Source organism: Gigantopelta aegis, chromosome 15, assembly GCF_016097555.1.
Source record: "Gigantopelta aegis isolate Gae_Host chromosome 15, Gae_host_genome, whole genome shotgun sequence".
In the NCBI taxonomy this organism is placed as follows: Eukaryota; Metazoa; Mollusca; class Gastropoda; order Neomphalida; family Peltospiridae; genus Gigantopelta; species Gigantopelta aegis.
In genome coordinates this window covers 41,482,766-41,504,592 of record NC_054713.1, presented here as the reverse complement: position 1 = coordinate 41,504,592, position 21,827 = coordinate 41,482,766, and the positions used below count along the sequence as shown (strand labels likewise).

The window sequence follows — 21,827 nt, the reverse complement described above, 5'->3', positions numbered from 1 at the left end:
TTAAATTGAAAATACACCACTTAAATTTTGATCAACTGAGTGTTATTTAGATTGACACTCAGTATCAGTACAGTGAGAACAGTGACATAAATGAAGGAAGGAAGAAAATGTTTTATTTAACGATGCACTCAACACATTTTATTTACGGTTATATGGCATCAGACATATGGTTAAAGACCACACAGATATTAAGAGAGGAAACCCACTACCACCACTTGATGGGCTATTCTCTTCGATTAGCAGCAAGGGATCTTTTATATGCACCATCCCACAGACAGGATAGTACATACCACAGCCTTTGTTACACCAGTTGTGGAGCACTGGCTGTAATGAGAAATAGCCCAATGGGTCCACCGATGGGGATCATGACATGAATGAATAACGAAGTATCGGTGTGTGTCTGTGAAGAGATTTTATAGTAGTAATAACGGGAATATAAATGTGTCATAACCTAAATAGGTTATCAGACCTGGGTTTTGTGATAACCTGTACATGGGTTATCAGCAGACACATTGCTTGTTTCAATGCCTGCAAGTTCCTGTGCACCAAACAAAATGTCTCAAATCGACTGTAAAATGTATAAATAGTTTACATTTTTGACTCATGTGGACACACCAATTAATATTTATATGTTCAGATCATTTCATGTTTATGAAGGTTAAAGTTAAAACTTTAAGTTTATTTTGTTTAACAACACCACTATAGCACACTAATTTAAATATTAATCATATGCTATTCAATGTCAAACATTTGGTTAATCATAATTTCTTGAAAACAATTTGATTTTTCCTTTAATACTGATTAACATATACCTAGTGCCATACATGCCCAGGAACCTTTTCCTATGTGCATACACATGCAAAAGGTACTTTATTCAAGCAAATCCAAAGCTGTAATATTCTATTTATCACTGGTATTTTGGTATATAATTTAATTAGATAGCCTTAAATCTAAGTAGCCAGGGTTTAGTTCAGTCAGCAGAGTGCTCATCCAAGGTGATAGGGTCACAGGATCAAACATTGGTGGACCTCTTTTTTGACTCCGCTCTCCCCCACTTCAAAGGAAACACAACTGATGGGTGAAGCAAAAGAAATAAAAAGAACCAGGAATAAAACAATGAGTCAGTCGGGGTGAAGAAAACTATATATTTTCAAAGGTTGGTATAATATACCGGTAAATATATGTAAAAATTCAACAAATGGTATCACAGTTAAAACATGCTACTAAGGGTTGTTCAAGAATAAATCACATGGGACAGATTTGGGGGGGGGGGGGGGGGGGATGTTGAGGTATCATTGTAATTACTCTGTGCCTGAAGGGTCTATTGCATCACCCCCACTCGCACCCCACTATACCCCACCCCCCACTATACCCCACCCCCACCTCCACATGTATATGGCTTAAACAAAATTTTGTTTGTGGTGGGTATATCGGGTGGCCACAAACAAACAAAATAATAATAACCCTACTGAATATGGAATTGTATTAAAAAAAATATGAGGACAATAACTTCAATATTTCACACCCATTACTATATGGATATTTGCCATGTTCAGTGAACATTTGTCACCTTCAGTGAAAATAGGTCAAATATTGTTAAAATAGCAACATGTATTCAAAATTGTAGAAAGAATGTGATGATCATTTTCACTTATTACTTATAAGTTTTAATCTGTTGCTATTTTAACAATATTTCATCTATGGGTCTGAAGGTGGCAAATATCCATATAGTAATGGGTGTGAAATATCAAAGTTACAGTCCTCAAACTTGAAAAAATAATCCCATATTCAGTAGGGTTATAATTGTTGGGGGGGGGGGGGGGGGGGGGGGAGGGGGGTCCACCCAATATAAGTTAAGTTCCTTCCATGTGAATAATTCCAGAACTGACCTAAATATGAAGACAAAAAAACACATGAAGTGCTAAGCGCAGATATAATATATATATATATATATATATATATATATATATATATATATATATATATATATATATACACACACACACACACACACAGACACACACACACACACACATAATACTGAGAAAAGAATTTTCAGCTTGACGCAGGATTTAGTTCATAATGCTGACAACAAAAACAACAAAAAAGAATAACATTATTTTTAACAGTATACTGTACGTAAGGTTCGCTTTCCACCAACGCGATATTCCACACACAATTTATCAAGTGCATTTCCATGTGCATAACGTATCGTGGCAAGTCTGCAGGTGGTTCAGTGCCATAGGTTCGAGTCCCAGCAACAGCATGGGACAATTTTGTGAGGTCAGAAAGGATTAAATTATCTCCTGTGCCAGTGTGTTAATATCTATGTACATGTATGTAATAGTCAACCTCAACATACATACAATATATAGATATTCATACATTAATACATACATACATGCATACACACATGAAGAAAGTGGATTACTATATAGAATTTGACATTGTCGAAGTATACTTTTAGGTCACTAGTAAATATTTTGTGTTATGACTTTATGTGCTGAAATAAAACGTGCACATGAACATTGTAAAATTTATCAACTTTTTTTAAACCGCACTGAATGCTTATGTGCAGAATCATGTACTGTGTATATGCACTGTATCAGTAAACATGGGTGCAAAATAGTGTTAATAAAAAGCAGGCCTTAATAATACATTTATTCAGTGAAAATGCTAATAATCTGTACACTACTCCTTCAAAAGGTATTTTCTGACCTTACAGTTGTAACATGTCCCAGCTAACAAAGATGTTTTAACAACTAAACTTACACAGTAGTTAATTGCTAAGAATATTATGTTTATCCAATAGGATTCTGGTTGACCTACTGTTTATATTAGCATAATCTGCATTCAAAGTTCTAGGTAGTACTAAACCAAATAACTTCCAGCTGGGTCAAAGTTCAAGGTGCACCCAACTTTTGACAGCGAAGTTAACACCACAAGTTCTGTGATTGGTGATAAATGTGAGTGTGTTGGCTGTAAAAAAAAAAAAGTTTCATCTGGGCAAAAAATTTATGCAATTTTACTTCATCTAGTACCACTGTGTCAAGTAGCCTTGTGCTTGAAACATGTATGGGGAACATGTAAAAAAAAGTACTCAAATGATTTGAGGAACTAGGGTAGTCATAGATGCTATCCGTTATCTCTGAAATGTGCAATTTGACCCCCAATTTATTCTGGTTCACTTTAAGGGTGAGGGGTGGTAGCATTTATATCTGTGGTGTTTTGTGTCGATTGATATGCTGCAGGTAGGAGTTTTAGCCACATATGTTACTATTGTCGTCTATGGGATTTGATTTGGTAGTATACACCCTCAAACAATTCATATGTAAACTTAACAAATTAGGACATGAACTTTGGTTGGAGTTATTACAAGCATTAGGATAACCAGAAACACATTGAAAATACAGATGTTGATATTCTAGGCAAGAACATGATCTTCATATGCAACTTAATTTTAAAAAAAAAATTTAATCTCCTTAGTCCCAAAAGACACAGAAGCTGGGACTTTTTGTTTGTTTTTTTGTTTTGTTATTAGACCAAATGTAATTAAATTCAGAGAACTGTTCAACTGTAAACGTGTCAGCATCCTTAAAGAGACACCCCTAGTTGTTAACCATTACGCCGTTGTTTTTCGCTATTAAACCCATTTCCTCACAAATAAAATTGCACTTTACTTACATTTTATTATTTGGAATATACATTTCCATTCACTTGAAGTGTTTTTGTTTTTTTATTGCCCCAGAAATATGTTATGATAGTGTCAGGGACTTGATCTGGGACTTGGGAGTGGGATTTAGCTCAGATGGTTTAGTGTTTGCCTGAGGTGCTTCTTGCCTCAGTGGATTCGTTCAACTGATCAGGGTTTTTTCTCTTTCCAACCAGTGCACCACAACTGGTCAAAAGCCGTGGTATGTGCTTTCCTGTCTGTGGAAAAGTGCATATAAAAGATCCCTTGCTGCATTAAGACAAATGTAGCGGATTTCCTCTGATGACTAGGAGTCAGAATTACCAAATGTTTGACATCGAATAGCCGATGATTAATTAATCAATGTGCTCCAGTGATGTCGTTAAACAAAACAAACTTTGATCTGGGTCTGGTTAGTCTGATGCTGTTGCAATAGATTGATTTATTAATCATCAGCTATTGGATGTCACACATTTGATAATTTGATATATAGATGAAACTCACTACATTTGTCAGTTAGAAGCAAGGGATCTTTTATATGCACCATCCCACAGACAGAATAGCACATACCACAGCATTTGATACACCAGTCGTGGTGCACTGGCTGAGACGAGAAATAGCCCACTGGGCCCACCAACGGAGATCGATCCTAGACGGACTGTTCATCAAGAGAGCAATTTACCATTGGGCTATGTCTCGCCCCAACCAGTAGTTCATGTCACCACAGACATTGTGTGTTTTGTCATCTTTGATTCAATGTGTTTCTTTTTAATCTTGTACCATAGCATTCAGATTTTTAATCTTGTACCATAGCATCCAGACTCATAGCTTGGTGTGTTTTGGGCCTTAGTTGAAAGTACAGTACACTGGTCAGGAATGTCCTCTGAAGAAACATCAATTTCATATTGCAAATTAGTATATTTGGTAAACTTGTTTTTAAATGTTCATAATGATTCATATACGCCAAAGTTAAACCAACAACTTTAAAGAAACTAGTTATGTTCCCCGTCTGCAACAAGAAACAAGCTATGTCCCCTGTCAATGAAATGATGGTGACTGTACAATAAATTGCACTTATCTCCTCTGCTAGTGAAGTGAATGTTAAACAGGGTTGAATTATCTCCCTTGCTGATGACCACACCAGTGTCCCCTGGTGATGAATCATAGAGTGACTGATTATTAAATACCCTTTGCTGGTAAACTGACACTCCAAAAGCATCATGATTTTATGAAGTTATGTTCATTCCATCACAGCATGGTTATATTTTATGTTAAAAGTAAATTACTGTGAACATTTTAATTTACAGATTACAGACAGTGGTAAAAGAGAAGCATATTTTTGCCATCTGCCTATTTTTGTTTTCAAACTGAAGATCACAATATGGTTACTTTTGGGTGACCAAATTGAAGTTGATAATCCAGTTAATTTTGTTTCGAAATGGGTGGTCAAATTGAAGATTTTTTCACCCGAACAAACTCTGGTTCGTATAAATTATGCATGAAACTTCCCGACTTTACCCTGATTTTGCCAACTTTTCCCAAGTTCTCTGCCTTGACACTGGAAATACTGAAAGAGACATTGAAGAGATCTTCAAAAAGTTGTGATGTCATGATTTAACGGAACATACAGGTATAGGGCATAATTATAGTTTTTTTCCCTTTCATAATTTGATAAATATTCTGTCAATATGAGCCTAAAATATTCACAAGACATTGGTAATTTTAACAGATAGTAATAGAATAACATGTGCATGTTATGTTATGGCTTTTCTTTCATGACACAATTAATTTGATAGACAGTCTGTCAAAATAAGCCTAAAATATTCACAAGACATTGGTAATTTTAACAGATACAAAAAAGGTATTAGGACTCAAATTGAATAATTTAAAATAAATAAAAGATAATTAAATTAATCTTTGCATTTTTAAAATATTATTATTCAGTATAGAACAATCTGTGCATTTGAATGATGTTATGGCAGTGTAGAGGCTATGCAAATAAATGGAACTTTCTGTACTGTACATTTATCCACATAAACAAGAAATAAATGTTTACCTGTGGTTCGACCATTGATCATGAAGAAAGTCTTTCATCGTTTTTTCTAAAAAAAACATTTCTCTAAGACACTGATTTTAAGACTTCCAAGCAATGCTACTTCCAATACAAAAAGGTACAGAAATATAAAACCCCATCAACAAGAACAAAAAAAGAAAACACCTCGAAACTTGAAAAGAAAAATATTAACAGATGTAAAAAGGATGTAACAAGAGATGCACAAACAGAAAGAATAAAATGTTTCAAAGATAATTAAAAAGTGTTACACAAAGGTTTTAATTTATAACCTACATGTATTTTTTCCCATTTTGGGATAAAATGTACACATGCATTTTTAACTATTAAAATAGAGTTGCTGGCAATGTATAATTAAAGCTAAACAAAAGGTATTTACAGTGGTCTTTCTTTATACATGCATGTATGTATAGATGTATGAAGATCTATATATTGTATGTATGTCAAGGTTGACTGTTACATACGTAAATATTAACGCACTGGCGCAGGGGATAATTAAATCCTTTCTGGCCTCACAAATTGTCCCATGCCGTTGCTGGGACTTGAACATGTGGCACCGAATCACCCATACATGTATGTATGTATATGTATGTGTCTGTATGTGTCTGTCTGTGTGTCTCTCTGTGTGTGTGTGTGTGTGTGTGTGTGTGTGTGTGTGTGTGTATGAAAAATCTAAATAATCATATGTTATAACAAGTCACTAGGTAATTTTCCAAAACAGTCATAGTTATGTAATAATTTATGATAAACATGGTATTTAGCTGCATTTTGTAAATTCACTCTACAATTAGCCTGCAGTGGTGGATCCAGGGGACCTAGGGGCTGGAGGTACACACGCTCTCCCCCGAACTTCAAAGTACTATGGGAATCCTCTGTATAATGCATGTTGGTGTATTTTGGAATACCGTAAGTGCTCCTTTTGGACACTGCACCCCGTTCCTTGAAACATCCTGCTGTTACATACTCCTGGTCCGACTTCCCAAAACAGACAGTCGGCTTATAAATTGCATAACCCAATATGTAGGACCAGAGCCGGTTTAAGGACCTGCGGGGTCTGTAACACAAATAACAGCGGGACCCCCTTCCCAGGATATATATTTTGCAAACCCCTCAGGGAGAGGTAAAAAATGACCTGGGGAAAATAAATATACACATCACCATTGTGGGGCCCGTAGCACGTGCTACTAGGATAAACCAGCTCTGTGTATGACCATAATAATTGTGGACATCCTTGCATTATAACTACCAGTAACATATATAATTAACAAGGATTAAAGGATTTGCATTAACTCACATTTCATGATCCATTGTGCAATATATATAGAATACTAAACAAGCTGGCCTGTCATACCATTTTTATATGAAATGAGTGAACAGTTTTGGTATCCTGACGAGCGAAAAAGCAAACCAAATACCAGCACTGTTCACGAGTTCCATAAAAATGTTATGACAGGCAAGCTAGTTTAGTATTTTATTTATTACAAACCAACTGCAAACAAGCCGCAACACACAAGTAGATATCGAGACCTACTACACATTATTTTTGTACAAATTGTGTCAGAAAGTGATCTACGTCACGATCACGTCACGCCAATATTACACTAGTAAGAATGATTCTTATGACATGAGCAATATCTTACACGGGTGTGTAATAAAATACTATAACAAACCAACACTACCACAGTATATACATGTCATTATACAGCACAACAGTATACAAATGGCTTAAAATAGATTTTCTGAAACACTTGTTCAAAAGATCTGAATAAATTCAACAAAACCACAATATCATAGTGTAAACAGCAAAAATGTAAAAAATATTTCAAACAGGTTTCAAATGTTCCAACACATAAAAACTGTAAGACGAGGTTGGAACGTTTTAAATACGATTAAAAACAGTCGTCATTATTAATATGGCAGTGTGCGATTTATTGAGGCAAATTATTGATGGTATAAGGCTTGTGAATATTGCATAATAGTTAGCCCAGTACTTGCCATTGCTTTTTACATTGACTGCAACACGTACCACAAAAGTGTTGAATACCATAGACAATGACAGATCAAAGGAAATCAAAGGAACTAAAAAAAATAAGTCAACAGTCATGCCAGTTTGTGAAAATTGACCATTAAGAATGAGTCTCAAATGCTCAGTCTTTATAGACATTTATACTGTGTTGAGAAAAAAAAAGGTTTTAAAAGTGGACAGGTGTATCGGTTGTACCATTTGTACTAGCTACTAACTTGTAAGTTTAAAAGTTAAAAAGTTACAGTTTGATCTGTTTAACGACACCTTTAGAGCACACTGATTTATTAATCATCAGCTATTGGATGTCAAACATTTGGTAATTTTGACAAATAGTCTTAGTGAGGAAACCCACTAAATTTTTCATATTAGTAACAATGGATCTTTTATATGCACCATCCCACAGACAGGATAGCACATACCACAGCTTTTGGTATACCAGTCATGGTGCACTGGCTGAAACAAGGTGTGGAGATCAAGTGACCAATACAATATTAGATTTATAAATGTCACCTCAGAATATTTTAAGCTATATGGCTGTTCGGTGTCTTAAGATATGATCACACATGGTTGACTGATAGAAAGAGAAGAAACCCACAGTTATCACACAGATTTAACTCAACAAAGGATCTTTTATAATATTATGCACTGTTCTATAGACGGGTCAGTACTTTGTACATACAACAACCTTGAAGGCAATAACAATGTACCAGTCATGGTCCACTGGTATTAAACATCAGGGCCCCGTTCCACGAAAGAAAGAAAGAAGTGTTTTATTTAACGACGCACTCAACACATTTTATTTACGGTTATATGGCGTCAGACATATGGTTAAGGACCACACAGATTTTGAGAGGAAACCCGCTGTCGCCACTACATGAGCTACTCTTCCGATTGGCAGCAAGGGATCTTTTATTTGCGCTTCCCACAGGCAGGATAGCACAAACCATGGCCTTTGTTGAACCAGTTATGGATCCGTTCCACGAAGCGATCTTAGTGCTACGATCACCTTAAGTGCATAGGGTAGTTATGCACTTAAGGTGATCTTACGACTATAATCACTTTGTTCATGTATCAGATTCTAATGTCTAAGCTGCACAGCAATATAGTCTTGGCAATTCAGTGAGTTGTGTTTCAAAAATCAGAAGGCAAATTTAAGTGATCTACAAGTTAAAACAAAAGTTTAATGCATTATTTATTGGGTGGTGAATTTCAGTGCAAAGCAAGTCTATGTTTAGTAAAAATTGGTCTATTTACAATCATTATTATTATTATTATTATGATTATTATTATTAACAAATTGCAATTTTAACACATCAGTGACTGCCTGACTAAGTTCTGTGGCTTAATAAGAGATAACAACCACACTGAAGGAATGTTACAGGAGTTGTGGCCCTTTGATCTGCCATTAATACATTCTGATTTCTTACTGATAATACTAAATATCAAACAGGTTTACCACACAAATATCACACACAGACATGTAGTATACAACATATATTTGTATGTTGAATATATTGTATTTTAAAGATATACTGTATATTGAACATATACTGTATACTGAATATACTGTATATCATTCACGTCACAGTTTAATAAATAAACACAATATTAAAAGGTAGCTACGGTAATACTTTTCAGTGTAGTTTTCAGCAGTCATTTGGAATTATTAAGTACATGTACTCGTATGCTGAAACTGGCCATATAAGGATGCCTGTCAGGGTACAATATTAATGTGGGGAAATCAAGTCCCAATTTGTTATAAAGCTTATGAACCGATCACAATTTGCAATATACAAACCATGGCTGGCTACATCCCCAGCCTAACAATACATAACACAATAAAACTTCTACAATCTGGGTTGGTGACATAAATGCTAATTTCAAATCCTGCTTGTATGGTATGTAAGATATAACACCATTAGCTCTACCGAGTGAGCTACTAGAAAAATGTTCACCAGTCATGCCGTGTCCATAACTACATGTATAGTCCATAGCTATAGTCCGTCACACCATCCTACAGAAATGGTTTTTGTACATAATTTCAGTTTGGTTTGACATAAGAAGAAAAGTAAAACTGTTTTGGAAATAACAGAAAAATACTATATTTGTGTGCAATTTAGAAAACAATCAGCTCAGAAATAAATAACTTGTAGATAATTCCATAGTATGAAAAAGGCGTTTCCTGTGGGACGGACTATAGGTGTTTATAAACCAACTGGCTATCAAAAGCAATTGCAATATGTTCCTTCTGTAAACAAAATACACCTCTATATTAAGCCCACTTTCTTAAACAAGTCATGTTTATGATTTATGTATTGTCTTTGTGGAAAATGTCACTGTATTAGTGACATCAATTAATAATTATTTGAGTCCAAGTTCCATGATCTAGTACAATACAGAGTTACTTCCCTTCTAGGTGCATATTTTCTTTGTACCCTAGTGACTTGAATTTTAGTTATATTCAGTTTACTTTGACTCTTTTATTACAAGACTGATAACATTACGTTTATTTAATATACAATTAACAAAGACTATTAGTACATGTTATTTACATAAGGAGCTCAAACACTAGTAGAAATATATAAATGGTTCAATTATTTTTCTTCAAATAAAAGATTTTAAAACTTGAGAATAAAAATGTTGATATTTTATTTTCATTTAGTATTTAATACTTTGAAAAAAGACAAATAATAATTTCAAAAGCATTTACTTTGAGGTAGCAAACATATATTTTCCCTAAGTATACTGCACATTAATTTTAAATAATTATTAATTGCCATTGTGATGCTGACTGATGGTAAAATGCCATCTAATTTCCAACATTAATATACATTTTTATACAATGGTTCAGTTATTTTGTTCAAACAAAAGTTTTAAAACTTTTTAAAAAAAAATGTTAACCTTTTATTTTACTTTAGTATTTAAAATTTTGACAATTTTTGTTTTTCATTCAAAGCATTTAAAATGAGGTATAGTAACACGATTTTTAAAGTGTCACTAAGTACAATGCATATTAATTTTAATCAATTATTAATTGCCATTCATTTGTTTGTGCTGCTTATTAATTAAAAAATGTCACCCAATCCCCAAAACTAATAAGTAATTATACTTCAATATATATTTACATACAATTTCTGTCTCAACAGAGAAATTTGGTTGTTGAACAGAATCATTCAAACCAGTTTTTGCAGTTTTTAGTACTCAATCATTAAAAAACCCCCAGTCTTTCAAATTCAGTTGTCAATATCAACAACTAGTCGCATTGTTAATAATAATTAAATATCATTATTATTGTGTTATATTAAACAGTAAGATCCTCACCAATGAGTTACAATATTAATTTTAAAACAAATGTGTGTTGTTGTTGTTTGTAGAAATAAAAGGAATTCACAATACAAGAGTGTTGACATGCATAGAATTATCATGCAAAATCAATGTTCGCCCATCTCCAAGAATTAACCAACAAGAAATTAGCATTAAGAACCATCACACGAGCATCCAATGTCTTTATGTAACGGAAAGAAAGAAAGAAACATTTTATTTAACGACACTCTCAACATATTTTAATTATCGCTATATGGTGTCGGACATACGGTTAAAGTAAAGTTTGTTTTATTTAACGACACCACTAGAGCACATTGATTTTTTTATCTTATCATCGGCTATTGCACGTCAAACATATGGTCATTTTGGAAACCCGCTGTCGCCACATAGGCTACTCTTTTACAACAGGCAGCAAGGGATCTTTTATTTGTGCTTTCCACAGGTAGGATAGCACAAACCATGGCCTTTGTTGAACGAGTTATGGATCACTGGTCGGTGCAAGTGGTTTACACCTACCCATTGAGCCTTGTGGAGGACTCACTCAGGGTTTGGAGTCGGTATCTGAATTAAAAATCCCATTCCTCGACTGGGATCCGAACCCAGTACCTACATACGGTTAAGGACCACAGATGTAATGAGATAGGAAACGCGCTGCCATGGGCTACTCTTGTGGATTAGCAGCAAGGGTTCTTTTATATGCACCATCCCACAGACAGGATAGTACATACCATGACCTTTATTACACCAGATGTAGGAGCAGTGACTAGAATTATAATTAACTCAATGGGTCACCTGACAAGGATCGATCTTAGACCAATCATGGCTGCAAGAAAGAGTTTCCCGAAAGGTCGCAAAACCATCGCTGGATTATACTTTGTTCATACTCCAACTAACACTGAAAACTTGTTTGTTCAACAACACCACTAGAGCACATTATGAATGTCAATCATTCATTAATTCTGTTACGTAATCTTCACAGGAAACCTGCTACATTTAATTTTTCCATCAACAGTAAGGAATCTTTATAGACACTTTACCACAGACAGGACAGCACATAACACAGCCTTTGACATACCAGTCATCGGCCACTGGTTAGGATGGGGAAAGAAACCAGTCAGAAATTGGGTCCTCTGAGAGGGTTTCATCCTACAATCCAAGCATCTCAGATATACTCCTACTGGCAGTAGCTAGTTGGCAATTTTCCTATTAGCTCTGTTGGTAAAGTGCTGGTTTTCATGCATGCATTCACGCACACGCACACACACCACACACCACACACCACACACACCACACACACATACAGGGTCTGGTTCAAATCCTCTCAGTGGAGGTTGATGTACCCATTACATAAATCATACACAACATTGAATGCCTGCATGATGGTCTCTTTAACTGACAAAGAAGAAGTTTCTTAGGTCTGCTAACTAATTAAGGAAATGTTTATAACAAACTGATAACCAATCACAAAGTGTCGTTTCATTTAAAGTGGTGCACCGTAACCAGTGCAACCATCATCCTGGTTTTCCAACTGTAGGACAGTTGGCAATTGAAAACAACCAATGAGAAGAAAATAAAGGAATGTCATCTAAGCATCCAATGAAATCACCTGTTGACATTCTCCCTCTTGTAGACGGGCTTGTTGCCTAGCAATTTGTCCATTTCACTCATAATATTTGTCGTTAGTTTGGGCACGTACTGGAAAAAAAAAGTATACCAGAATATGTTAACTCAGTGACACATGTTAATATTCTGCAGCAAGTGGTACTGTGTTATGTTGTTTGTTTGTTTGGTTTTTTCAAATTAAATTTCACTTGACACCTGTGGCACCTATTTTGGAAAAGGACTGAAAAGGAATATTTTTTTTACTACACCTCAGCACATTTTTTAACTAAGGCTGTTTGGTATCTAACATAGGAATATTTCAACTCTCAGTCCAAAGCCAGCAAGGGATCTTTCATATGTATTTCACCATGCACAAGAACACACTTAACATGGCCATTGATCTAGCAGTCATGGGGCACTGGTTGGGATGCAGGAAAACCAAAGGTAATTAATCGTTTGACCCCTCTGCACTCCTAACACGGAGCTACTTCCCTTCTTCAAATAAGTAATAAAATCTTGGAGCCTAAAAATAAAGGCATTTTGGAAGGTTAAAGTTAAAGTTTGTTTTGTTTAATGACATGACTAGAGCAAATTGATTAATTAATCATTGGCTATTGGATGTCAAACATTTGGGTAATTCTGACATGTAGTCATCAGAGAAATCCCTACATTTTTCCATTAGCAGCAAGGGATCTTTTAGATCCACTTTCCCACAGACAGGAAAGCACATACTATATGGCCTTTGACCAGTTGTGGTGAACTGGTTGGAACTAGAAAAAAAACCCAATTAGTTGAATAAATCCACCAAAGTGGTTCGATCCTGTGACTCACAACTCAGGTGAGCACTCAACATACTTAGCTACATTTAAATCCTGCTCCTTTTTGAAAGGTTTACAAAATGCAGTTACTGCAATCAATATTTCTGCAAACAGTGGTCAAATAGCAAAAACACCTGTGAGAATGGGAATCAGGGTATTTTCAGTCATTCATTAGTTTATAGTTATTTTCATGCTTATAGTCCAATTAAGGTTCAAGCACGCTGTCCTGAGCACACACCTCAGCTATCTGGACTGTCTGTCTAGGACAGTGGGTTAGTGGTTAGTTGTTAGTGGTCAATGAGAGAGAAGTTGGTCTTATACTTAACCAATACATCATTAAACTGGGCTCAAACCGGTACCCATATGCTAACCCAGTACCTACCAGCCTTAAGTCTATTGTTTAACCACTACATCACCAAGTCCAGGGGCCTAATTCATTAAACTCTCGCAAATTTGCGATCTCGCAGTGCAATGCTAAAATACTTGTAAAGAGGATGTGTTGTTGTCTAAGAGAGCTTTGTGAATTAGGCCCCATGAGTACAAAAAAAGAGAAAAGACTATAAACATTTTTTTTCCACTTTAAAACTTGAATTTGAACAAGAAGAGGAAGAAAACGGGGACTATCTACAGTAATGATATATATGATGTGTGAAGCTTTAATGTTGATTAATACATGTAGGTGTCAAAATATAAATCAACAGTGCATAACTGTCTACACTGAGTGCACTATTAAGATTTGTTTGATAAAAGTGCAGTAAAATGCATGATGATGCCAAAAGACAAACTAGAGAAAAACTGGAACTGATTCCTTGAATGACAATCCATTTTATATTAATAATAATTATATTAAAAACAAACAAAACTGAGAATCTATTGTTATCAAGTAATATGAATAAACGTATGTACTAACTTCCAGACATGAGAATGGATTTTTTAAAATGTAAACTTTGGAACAAAATGTGAATACAGATTTCTAAAATCTTAGAACTCAGTGAAAATATTAATAATTATTGTATGACTAGTAATACTAATATTAGTGTGGGGTTTTGTTTTTTCTTTCTATTCTAGTCTGAACAGCTACATGAAATACAAGGTCACACACAATAGTGACAAAAACAACAATGGTAAGTGATCTAAAGGGCATGCATATAGTCATGTTCAACAACGACTGAAATCTCAGGAAAGGTGTGCACTACAAACACAACACAATTATAACCTAAACTCTAACACAGCATTTTATACAACTATTTACCTTTGGCCTTATTGGGGGGTTATATGGGAGGGGGGGGTTACATTTTTTTTTTTTTTTTTTGTGGTGGCTTCTTTTCTTTCATTTTTTTTTTTTTTTTTTTTTTTGGGGGGGGGGGGTTTAAAGAATTTTTTTTAAGCCTTAGTTTCAACATGACAGAAATGTCAAAAGATGGCACACTTGTGTGTGCCTAAAAGGCGGGGGCAAGACAGCAATTTGCTCTGAAGTCCACTATTACATAATTTCTATCAAACATACTCTAATAAAACCTGATTCCTACCCTATTCCCTTAAACCACCAGACACACATAAGCCTTGAATGTGATGACTAAACCAGAATATGACAATGAACAAAAACTCCAAGTCCAATATTTTTAACATGCTCATATACCACTGGAGTTTCGAGCATATAAAATTCCAGGAAATTTTGCTGGGTTTTGAAAAGCAGGGGCCTTATCAATAAGAGAATATGACACTGAATATGGCACTGACTTGGATTTGAAAAGCATGGGCCTGATGTGAGTTTTTCATCAAAACAAACAGGAGATCAGTTTTTGGATGGCATTAAAATCTCCAAACAATCAATCAATATATTTTGAACGAGTGATGCATAAATTGTATGTAATTTACTCCCCTCTTGACCTTTGGTTGAAACAAAAACCAAAAGCAATCAAATGATCTATAATTATTTTCTACAAAACTAAAGTTAATTGTGTGTGCATGCATACATGCATGCAATACTGTGATTTAAATTCCTGAAGTTTTCTAATTCTGAAAGCCATGGATGTGTTGGTACTACACTAAACCACATGTATACAGGTTAGAGTCTAACCGTCTTAATAAACATTGTATATTAGTTAACAAACACTCAGCACAATGTCTGATTTCACAAAACAGCAGATCCACCATAATCCCCCAATGATTCAGAGAAAACAGTCTAAATCTATCTTAAACCTATAGCCTAAAAAGAAAGGAATGTTTGTTTAGGGCTTTTACCGAACAGCGCCCCATTTTGCAAAGCAATCTTAGCGCTAAGATCATCTTAAGTGCGTACGGTAGCTATACACTAAGGTGATCTTGGTGTTAAGATCACTTCGATCATTTGGTGGATGTACCACAATAACAATTTGGCCTGTTACTTGTTTTTCCTCCACCCATATGCAAACTTGCTTCAGCTCTTTATATGTTGTAACTATAAAGAGAGACTTCTCTTTGCTCTTGCCGCCAGAAAAATTGTTTTAAATATTTTGGATGGGTTCATATATATTAGTAATTACATGTACCGGTAGTATAATAGTGAGGAGACAGTGATTTTGCATTTCGACTGAAATAAGAGACATTCTCTGGGCAACAAGTTATGACAGCAGAGGATCAGTAAAAGTTGGACAGCATTTTCTGCAGGCAGCTTGCAGTTAAATAAAACTTTACTTTTGGGGTGGTAAGTATAAAAAAAAACCCAAGAATTCCATGGAATTAAAGGTTTCACATACCATAAAGCATTGTGATGTACATCTGTTGGTGCAACAATGAAGAAAGTTTGACTGACCTAGGCCTTACAGTTTGTGAGAAACTGATCTAAACGTGAAATGTTAACATTACACTTTAATTCAAATTAATGTCAATGTCGCCATATAAACAATAATACCTATATCTTGTCTTTTTCATGTCATAAAGGTGAGACAAAAATTACCACCAACCCCAACCCACCATACAATCCATTCTGGAACAGCCCCTAGCTACCATCACATCCAGGCATTTCAGAACAAAACCACATAGCTTGTGTCACCTTGTCTATATACATGTATGTTTATCATATTAAAAAACTGAACTACAAACTTTCAATCAAACACACAAAGACTATTGCAATAGGCAGCTGTGCACAATAATGTATATGTATCATACAACATGACAGAGAGTGATGGTAACAATCGTATCCTATAGGACCTAACCTAGGATCAACTTGTCATCAAACTATGGTCTCCTGCAAGTCACTCTCCAGACAAGCACTGAAATATCAAAGTTCTCATTTAGGGCTGTTCCACAAATGATCACTGGGGTGGGAGGCGGTTGGAAGGGGTGGTTGTTGTCATTTTATTACCCACACTTCAGAAAAAGAGGAAAACTGTTTTCCAATGCACTCAAGAGAAACACAGAAATGTTATTACCCACGGTCCAAGGAAAAAGAGACAAAATGTTTTCCAAGTAATACAAATTCAGAGATTACAATTACAATGAACTTAACATTTGGCATATCAGTCCAACCTGCTAAACTATAGTAAGCAGCCACCTGTGCATACAGGACATCTATTTACTTGAATCTTCTAATTACATGAACAAACCTTTGTTACACAGCCACCTTTCTTCAGAGACCATCTAATCTTACATATCTAGTAATACAAACTGACCCGTAATAAGTAGCCACCTCAGCTAACAAGGAATGAAATGTTTTATTAAATGACGCACTCAACACATTTTATTTACGGTTATATGGCGTTAGACATATGGTTAAGCACCACACAGATATAGAGAGAGGAAATCTGCTGTCGCCACTTCATGGGTTACTCTTTTCGATTAGTAGCAAGGGATCTTTTATATGCACCATCCCACAGACAGGGTAGTACATACTACAGCCTTTGATATGCCAGTCGTGGTGCACTGGGTGGAACGAGAAATAGCCCAATGGGCCCACCGATGGGGATCGATCCCAGCCTCAGCTAACAGGACATGTCACACATGTACTAAATCTAACAATACAACCTGGCTATAGATGAGATATTATCCCAAATCATCTGCTGGTGCAGACCAACCTTAATCATCCAACTCATGAACCAAATCAATTCCAACTCCCGATGTGCTAATAAAACTGTTAAAAGCAGTGCTCATCAACACAACCAATAAAAAGTGTGGCAAATCACATTTAATTTACCTGCAAGAAAATGGGTGGCAATGCTAATTTTTGCTGCAAACCACAATTCCATTTTTGGGGTTATCCTAAACTACTTTCAACCTCTAGTGTATACCACACAACAACAGTTACTGTATAGTTAAGAAAATTGTAATAATTCCTTGACAGTAGATAATAGCATTTGCTGAAAATCACAGTTTCATATTTGGGGGTATAAATAATAGCATTTTAACAAATAATCAGTGTCACAAATTACTACCAATCAGAGCCTCAGTTATTTTTACTCCATAAATATTTGATGGTGCAACTTGAACTTAACATAGAACTTTCCGCTTTGGTACAAAGCAACCAAGAGGACCGTTACTTTCCTGAATCAAGTAGTACATATTGACCTGTCCAAAGCTGCCATCTGTCTTTGCAGGAGCTACATTCTCCCAAATTGTTTAATAATAAACTAACCAACATTAACCTGGTATTTATAAGTCCTTCAAGAGGGTGAATAATCAAGGTTGGACTGAAGTAAACAAACCAAAAAAAAATAATTATGGCACTTCCCCTCACCCCATATAGACATTTATTGAACAGCTCATAAATGACAATACAACTTCCAATGTGTACAAAAAAATTTATTCATTCAATAAAATATGCTACATAATTTTTAATGTAAAACAATTTATGTTTGAAATTCAGAAGTTTATTTTATTACAAAAATCAGACAATTATTCATAAGAAATAACTATTAAAAATATTCTTTAAAAAATGCAAATGTACTTACAAATTAACACAAAAAAATATGTCTATAAAAACACATATTTTAAAGTATAATTTTCTATTTCTTAAGAAAACAATATAATAAATGGTAATTTCATTTCTTTTTAATATGAAATTTAAATTAAAATTAAATTGTTTTTAAAAAGTTAATAATTTAAAAAAAGAAGAAAATCACAACCACTAACAAATAACTGACTACACCTAACCACAAATACATATTACATGTATGTTGTACAACTATTTTTACGGGACTAAAAATGCAACAGTACTAAACCTTTGTAAAAGAAAAAGAAAAAATTAAATAAATAAATAAAAATAATAATGTGTACAATAAAGGGAGACAATCATGAACCAAATATATAAAATACAGACAGCACAGAATGACAAACGATCCAGTACAGTTTTGTTAAGACTTAAATGGGACCTATCAAAATTACTGTGGGTGGAGTCAGCCAGAAAGACAAGATGGCTGCCTTTAGTAATCATGTTGTTGTGGTTTTATTAATATAAAAATTATGTGGGGTTTTTCGTTTGTGTTAAACTGTCAGTATGTCGTGGTACATGAGGTATGCATCTTTCCAACACATAACAGTCTTCGCTAGGAAAGGTAAGTGATCACTCCAGCTAACCCCTCCCCCCCCCCACCTCCCCCACATTCATGTGGAAAGTTTTGGGACAGCTGCATATACTGATCACATTGTAAGTATTTTTAAAACTGAAATTCTTTTGAAGCTTCATGTGATTGCTTGTCTGGCATCATTTAACTTTTAAAGGGATATTCCTGAGTTTGCTGCATTAATTTTGTAAGATGTTTCCGACAAATAAAATATTTCTACGATTAAACTTTCATATTAAATATATTTTCTTGTTTAGAATATCAGTGTCCGTATATTCAATGTGTTTCTGGTCGTCTTAATATTTGTAAGAAGCCCAAACTGGATGTTGTTTTCAAATAATTTCGTACGTACGAAAAAAACATATTTTAGTAAATAAAATGAAATTGAACCTAGTACAAATATTAGAATGATCAGCCACTAATATTGTACGTAGGAAAATATATGTAATTACAATCGTTAAAAAGTCTCTTAAAAACTGCAGCAAACTCAGGAATGTCCTTTTAAGGCAACACACCACCATTCGTCGTGTTGTTACTTGCTGTAGCAGCTTAATATAGTCCGGTTTAGGAAATAGTTCCTCATAAAAAAAAAATACTACAAAATTCTGATAATGCTATTTGAAATCTTTCTTTGATGATTACACGTAGACTGACCTCTATAGTAGTTAAATAACCCATTGGTTTGAACTTGTTATATGTAGTACTGACCGTTAACAACTGTGCAAGTGGTATGGTGCCACTTGTTTTACAGCAACATGAGGTAGTGGTTGGTATAGGGGCCATTAATTGAAAAAATGTGTGGTCGACCTATGTTAATTTTTTACACAGTACATGTCAGTTGAGAGCATTCCCTAAAATTAGTAGTCACACGACCCTCTCGACAGTGTTGTATTTTTTACAGAATATATTCTGACATAGAAATTTTAATGAACTGTATGGAGTAATTAATGGTGGTGTGTAACCTTAACAAGAGTGATCTTCAGCTCACCTTCATTTCGCTCGTGGCAAAGACTAAATAAATAAAAGCTCACATTTCATCAAACTGTTCTTTTAAAACTCCACCTACAAACCTAACTTGAAATATGGTTTTACGGTCACAATTCCACCTACTAACCTAACCTGAAATATGGTTTTACGGTCAAAACTCCACCTACTAACCTAAGCTGAAATATGGTTTTACGGTCAAAACTCCACCTACTAACCTAATCTGAAGTATGGTTTTACATCAAACCCTACCCGGTACTAACCTAACCTGAAATATGGTTTTACGGTCAAAACTCCACCTACTAACCTAACCTGAAATATGGTTTTACGGTCAAAACTCCACCTACTAACCTAATCTGAAGTATGGTTTTACATCAAACCCTACCCGGTACTAACCTAACCTGAAATATGGTTTTACGGTCAAAACTCCACCTACTAACCTAACCTGAAATATGGTTTTACGGTCAAAACTCCACCTACTAACCTAATCTGAAATATGGTTTTATGGTCAAAACTCCACCTACCCGGTACTAACCTAACCTGAAATATGATTTTACGGTCAAAACTCCACCTACCCGGTACTAACCTATCTTGAAATATGATTTTACGGTCGAAACCCCACCTACCCGGTACTAACCTAACCTGAAATATGGTTTTACGGTCAAAACTCCACCTACCTGGTACTAACCTAACCTGAAATATGGTTTTACGGTCAAAACTCCACCTACCTGGTACTAACCTAACCTGAAATATGGTTTTACGGTCAAAACTCCACCTACCCGGTACTAACCTAACCTGAAATATGATTTTACGGTCAAAACTCCACCTACCCGGTACTAACCTAACCTGAAATATGGTTTTACGGTCAAAACTCCACCTACCCGGTACTAACCTAACCTGAAATATGGTTTTATGGTCAAACTAGAACTAGACATCAACCTGACTATGAATACCAATTCTACCTGCATACACATAAAGTTCTACAAATTAACTAATGGATTAACAATTAACACATCCAACAAAATACTGCTAACACTTTGATGTGCACAGTTGCCTATAATGCAATAAATCTTGACAGCAAGTTAAAATGATTCTGAGCCAAACAATGAAAAGACATTGTTATTTAATGACACCTCACCAAGGTGATTTGATGTAGCATAGGGCTATTTTGTCCAAAAGTTTCCAATTTTAATTTTTTTTTAAATTTTTAATTAAGTGTGTTAGGTTTTATCATCTTGTTTATATTCCTGATTTCCATGAACATCAAGCATCTAAATATAAAATTCAAGAACGTTTTAAGCACGACATTCATATGTACTAAATTCAAATATTTTTCAACACCACCCTGGTATTGAGAGTTTTTTTAATGTCAGTAATGGATGACAAACATTTGGTCTTCAGAGAAAACCCGCAACAGTTTTCCATTAAGCAGCAAAGGATCTTTTATATCACAGACAGAACAGCACACACTATTGCCTTTGATACACATGTCACGGGGCATTGGTTGGAACAGGAAAAAGCCCAATTAGAGAATGGGTTCACCGAGGGCATTTGAACAAATGACCCAAGCAGCTTCGGCTCAGCTTTGACAGAGCTACATTCTGAAATCTGAACCACTAACTTCTTTATTGGATAGAGAGTTACCCTCCATACCCTCTGGCAAAACCCCTGCTAACTTTATCTATCAGAGTGACATTAAACAAATCTGGAGAATCTTTTTCCGAGTCTTAAAACATACATGTAGCGGGCTTATTATGAGGGTGGGCTTATT

General features: G+C 35.1%; 1 protein-coding gene across 6 annotated transcripts in view; it reads right to left on the bottom strand.

Annotated features, from left to right (window-relative positions):
* Window positions 1–21,827, bottom strand: part of LOC121389865 (voltage-gated potassium channel subunit beta-2-like) — a 118,189-nt gene that overhangs the window by 2,031 nt on the left and 94,331 nt on the right. For 3 of the 6 annotated variants that reach the window (XM_041521512.1, XM_041521513.1, XM_041521514.1), the window contains 2 exons: window positions 12,719–12,807; window positions 3,050–5,258 (listed from right to left, as the gene is read on the bottom strand). In XM_041521512.1, the coding sequence (XP_041377446.1) occupies window positions 5,138–5,258; window positions 12,719–12,807 (210 nt within the window). In that variant the 3' untranslated portion in view covers window positions 3,050–5,137. Of the gene's footprint in view, window positions 1–3,049; window positions 5,259–5,747; window positions 5,794–11,656; window positions 12,808–21,827 lie in introns of those variants that run through there. The other 3 variants (XM_041521515.1, XM_041521517.1, XM_041521518.1) reach the window with 3 other exon arrangements.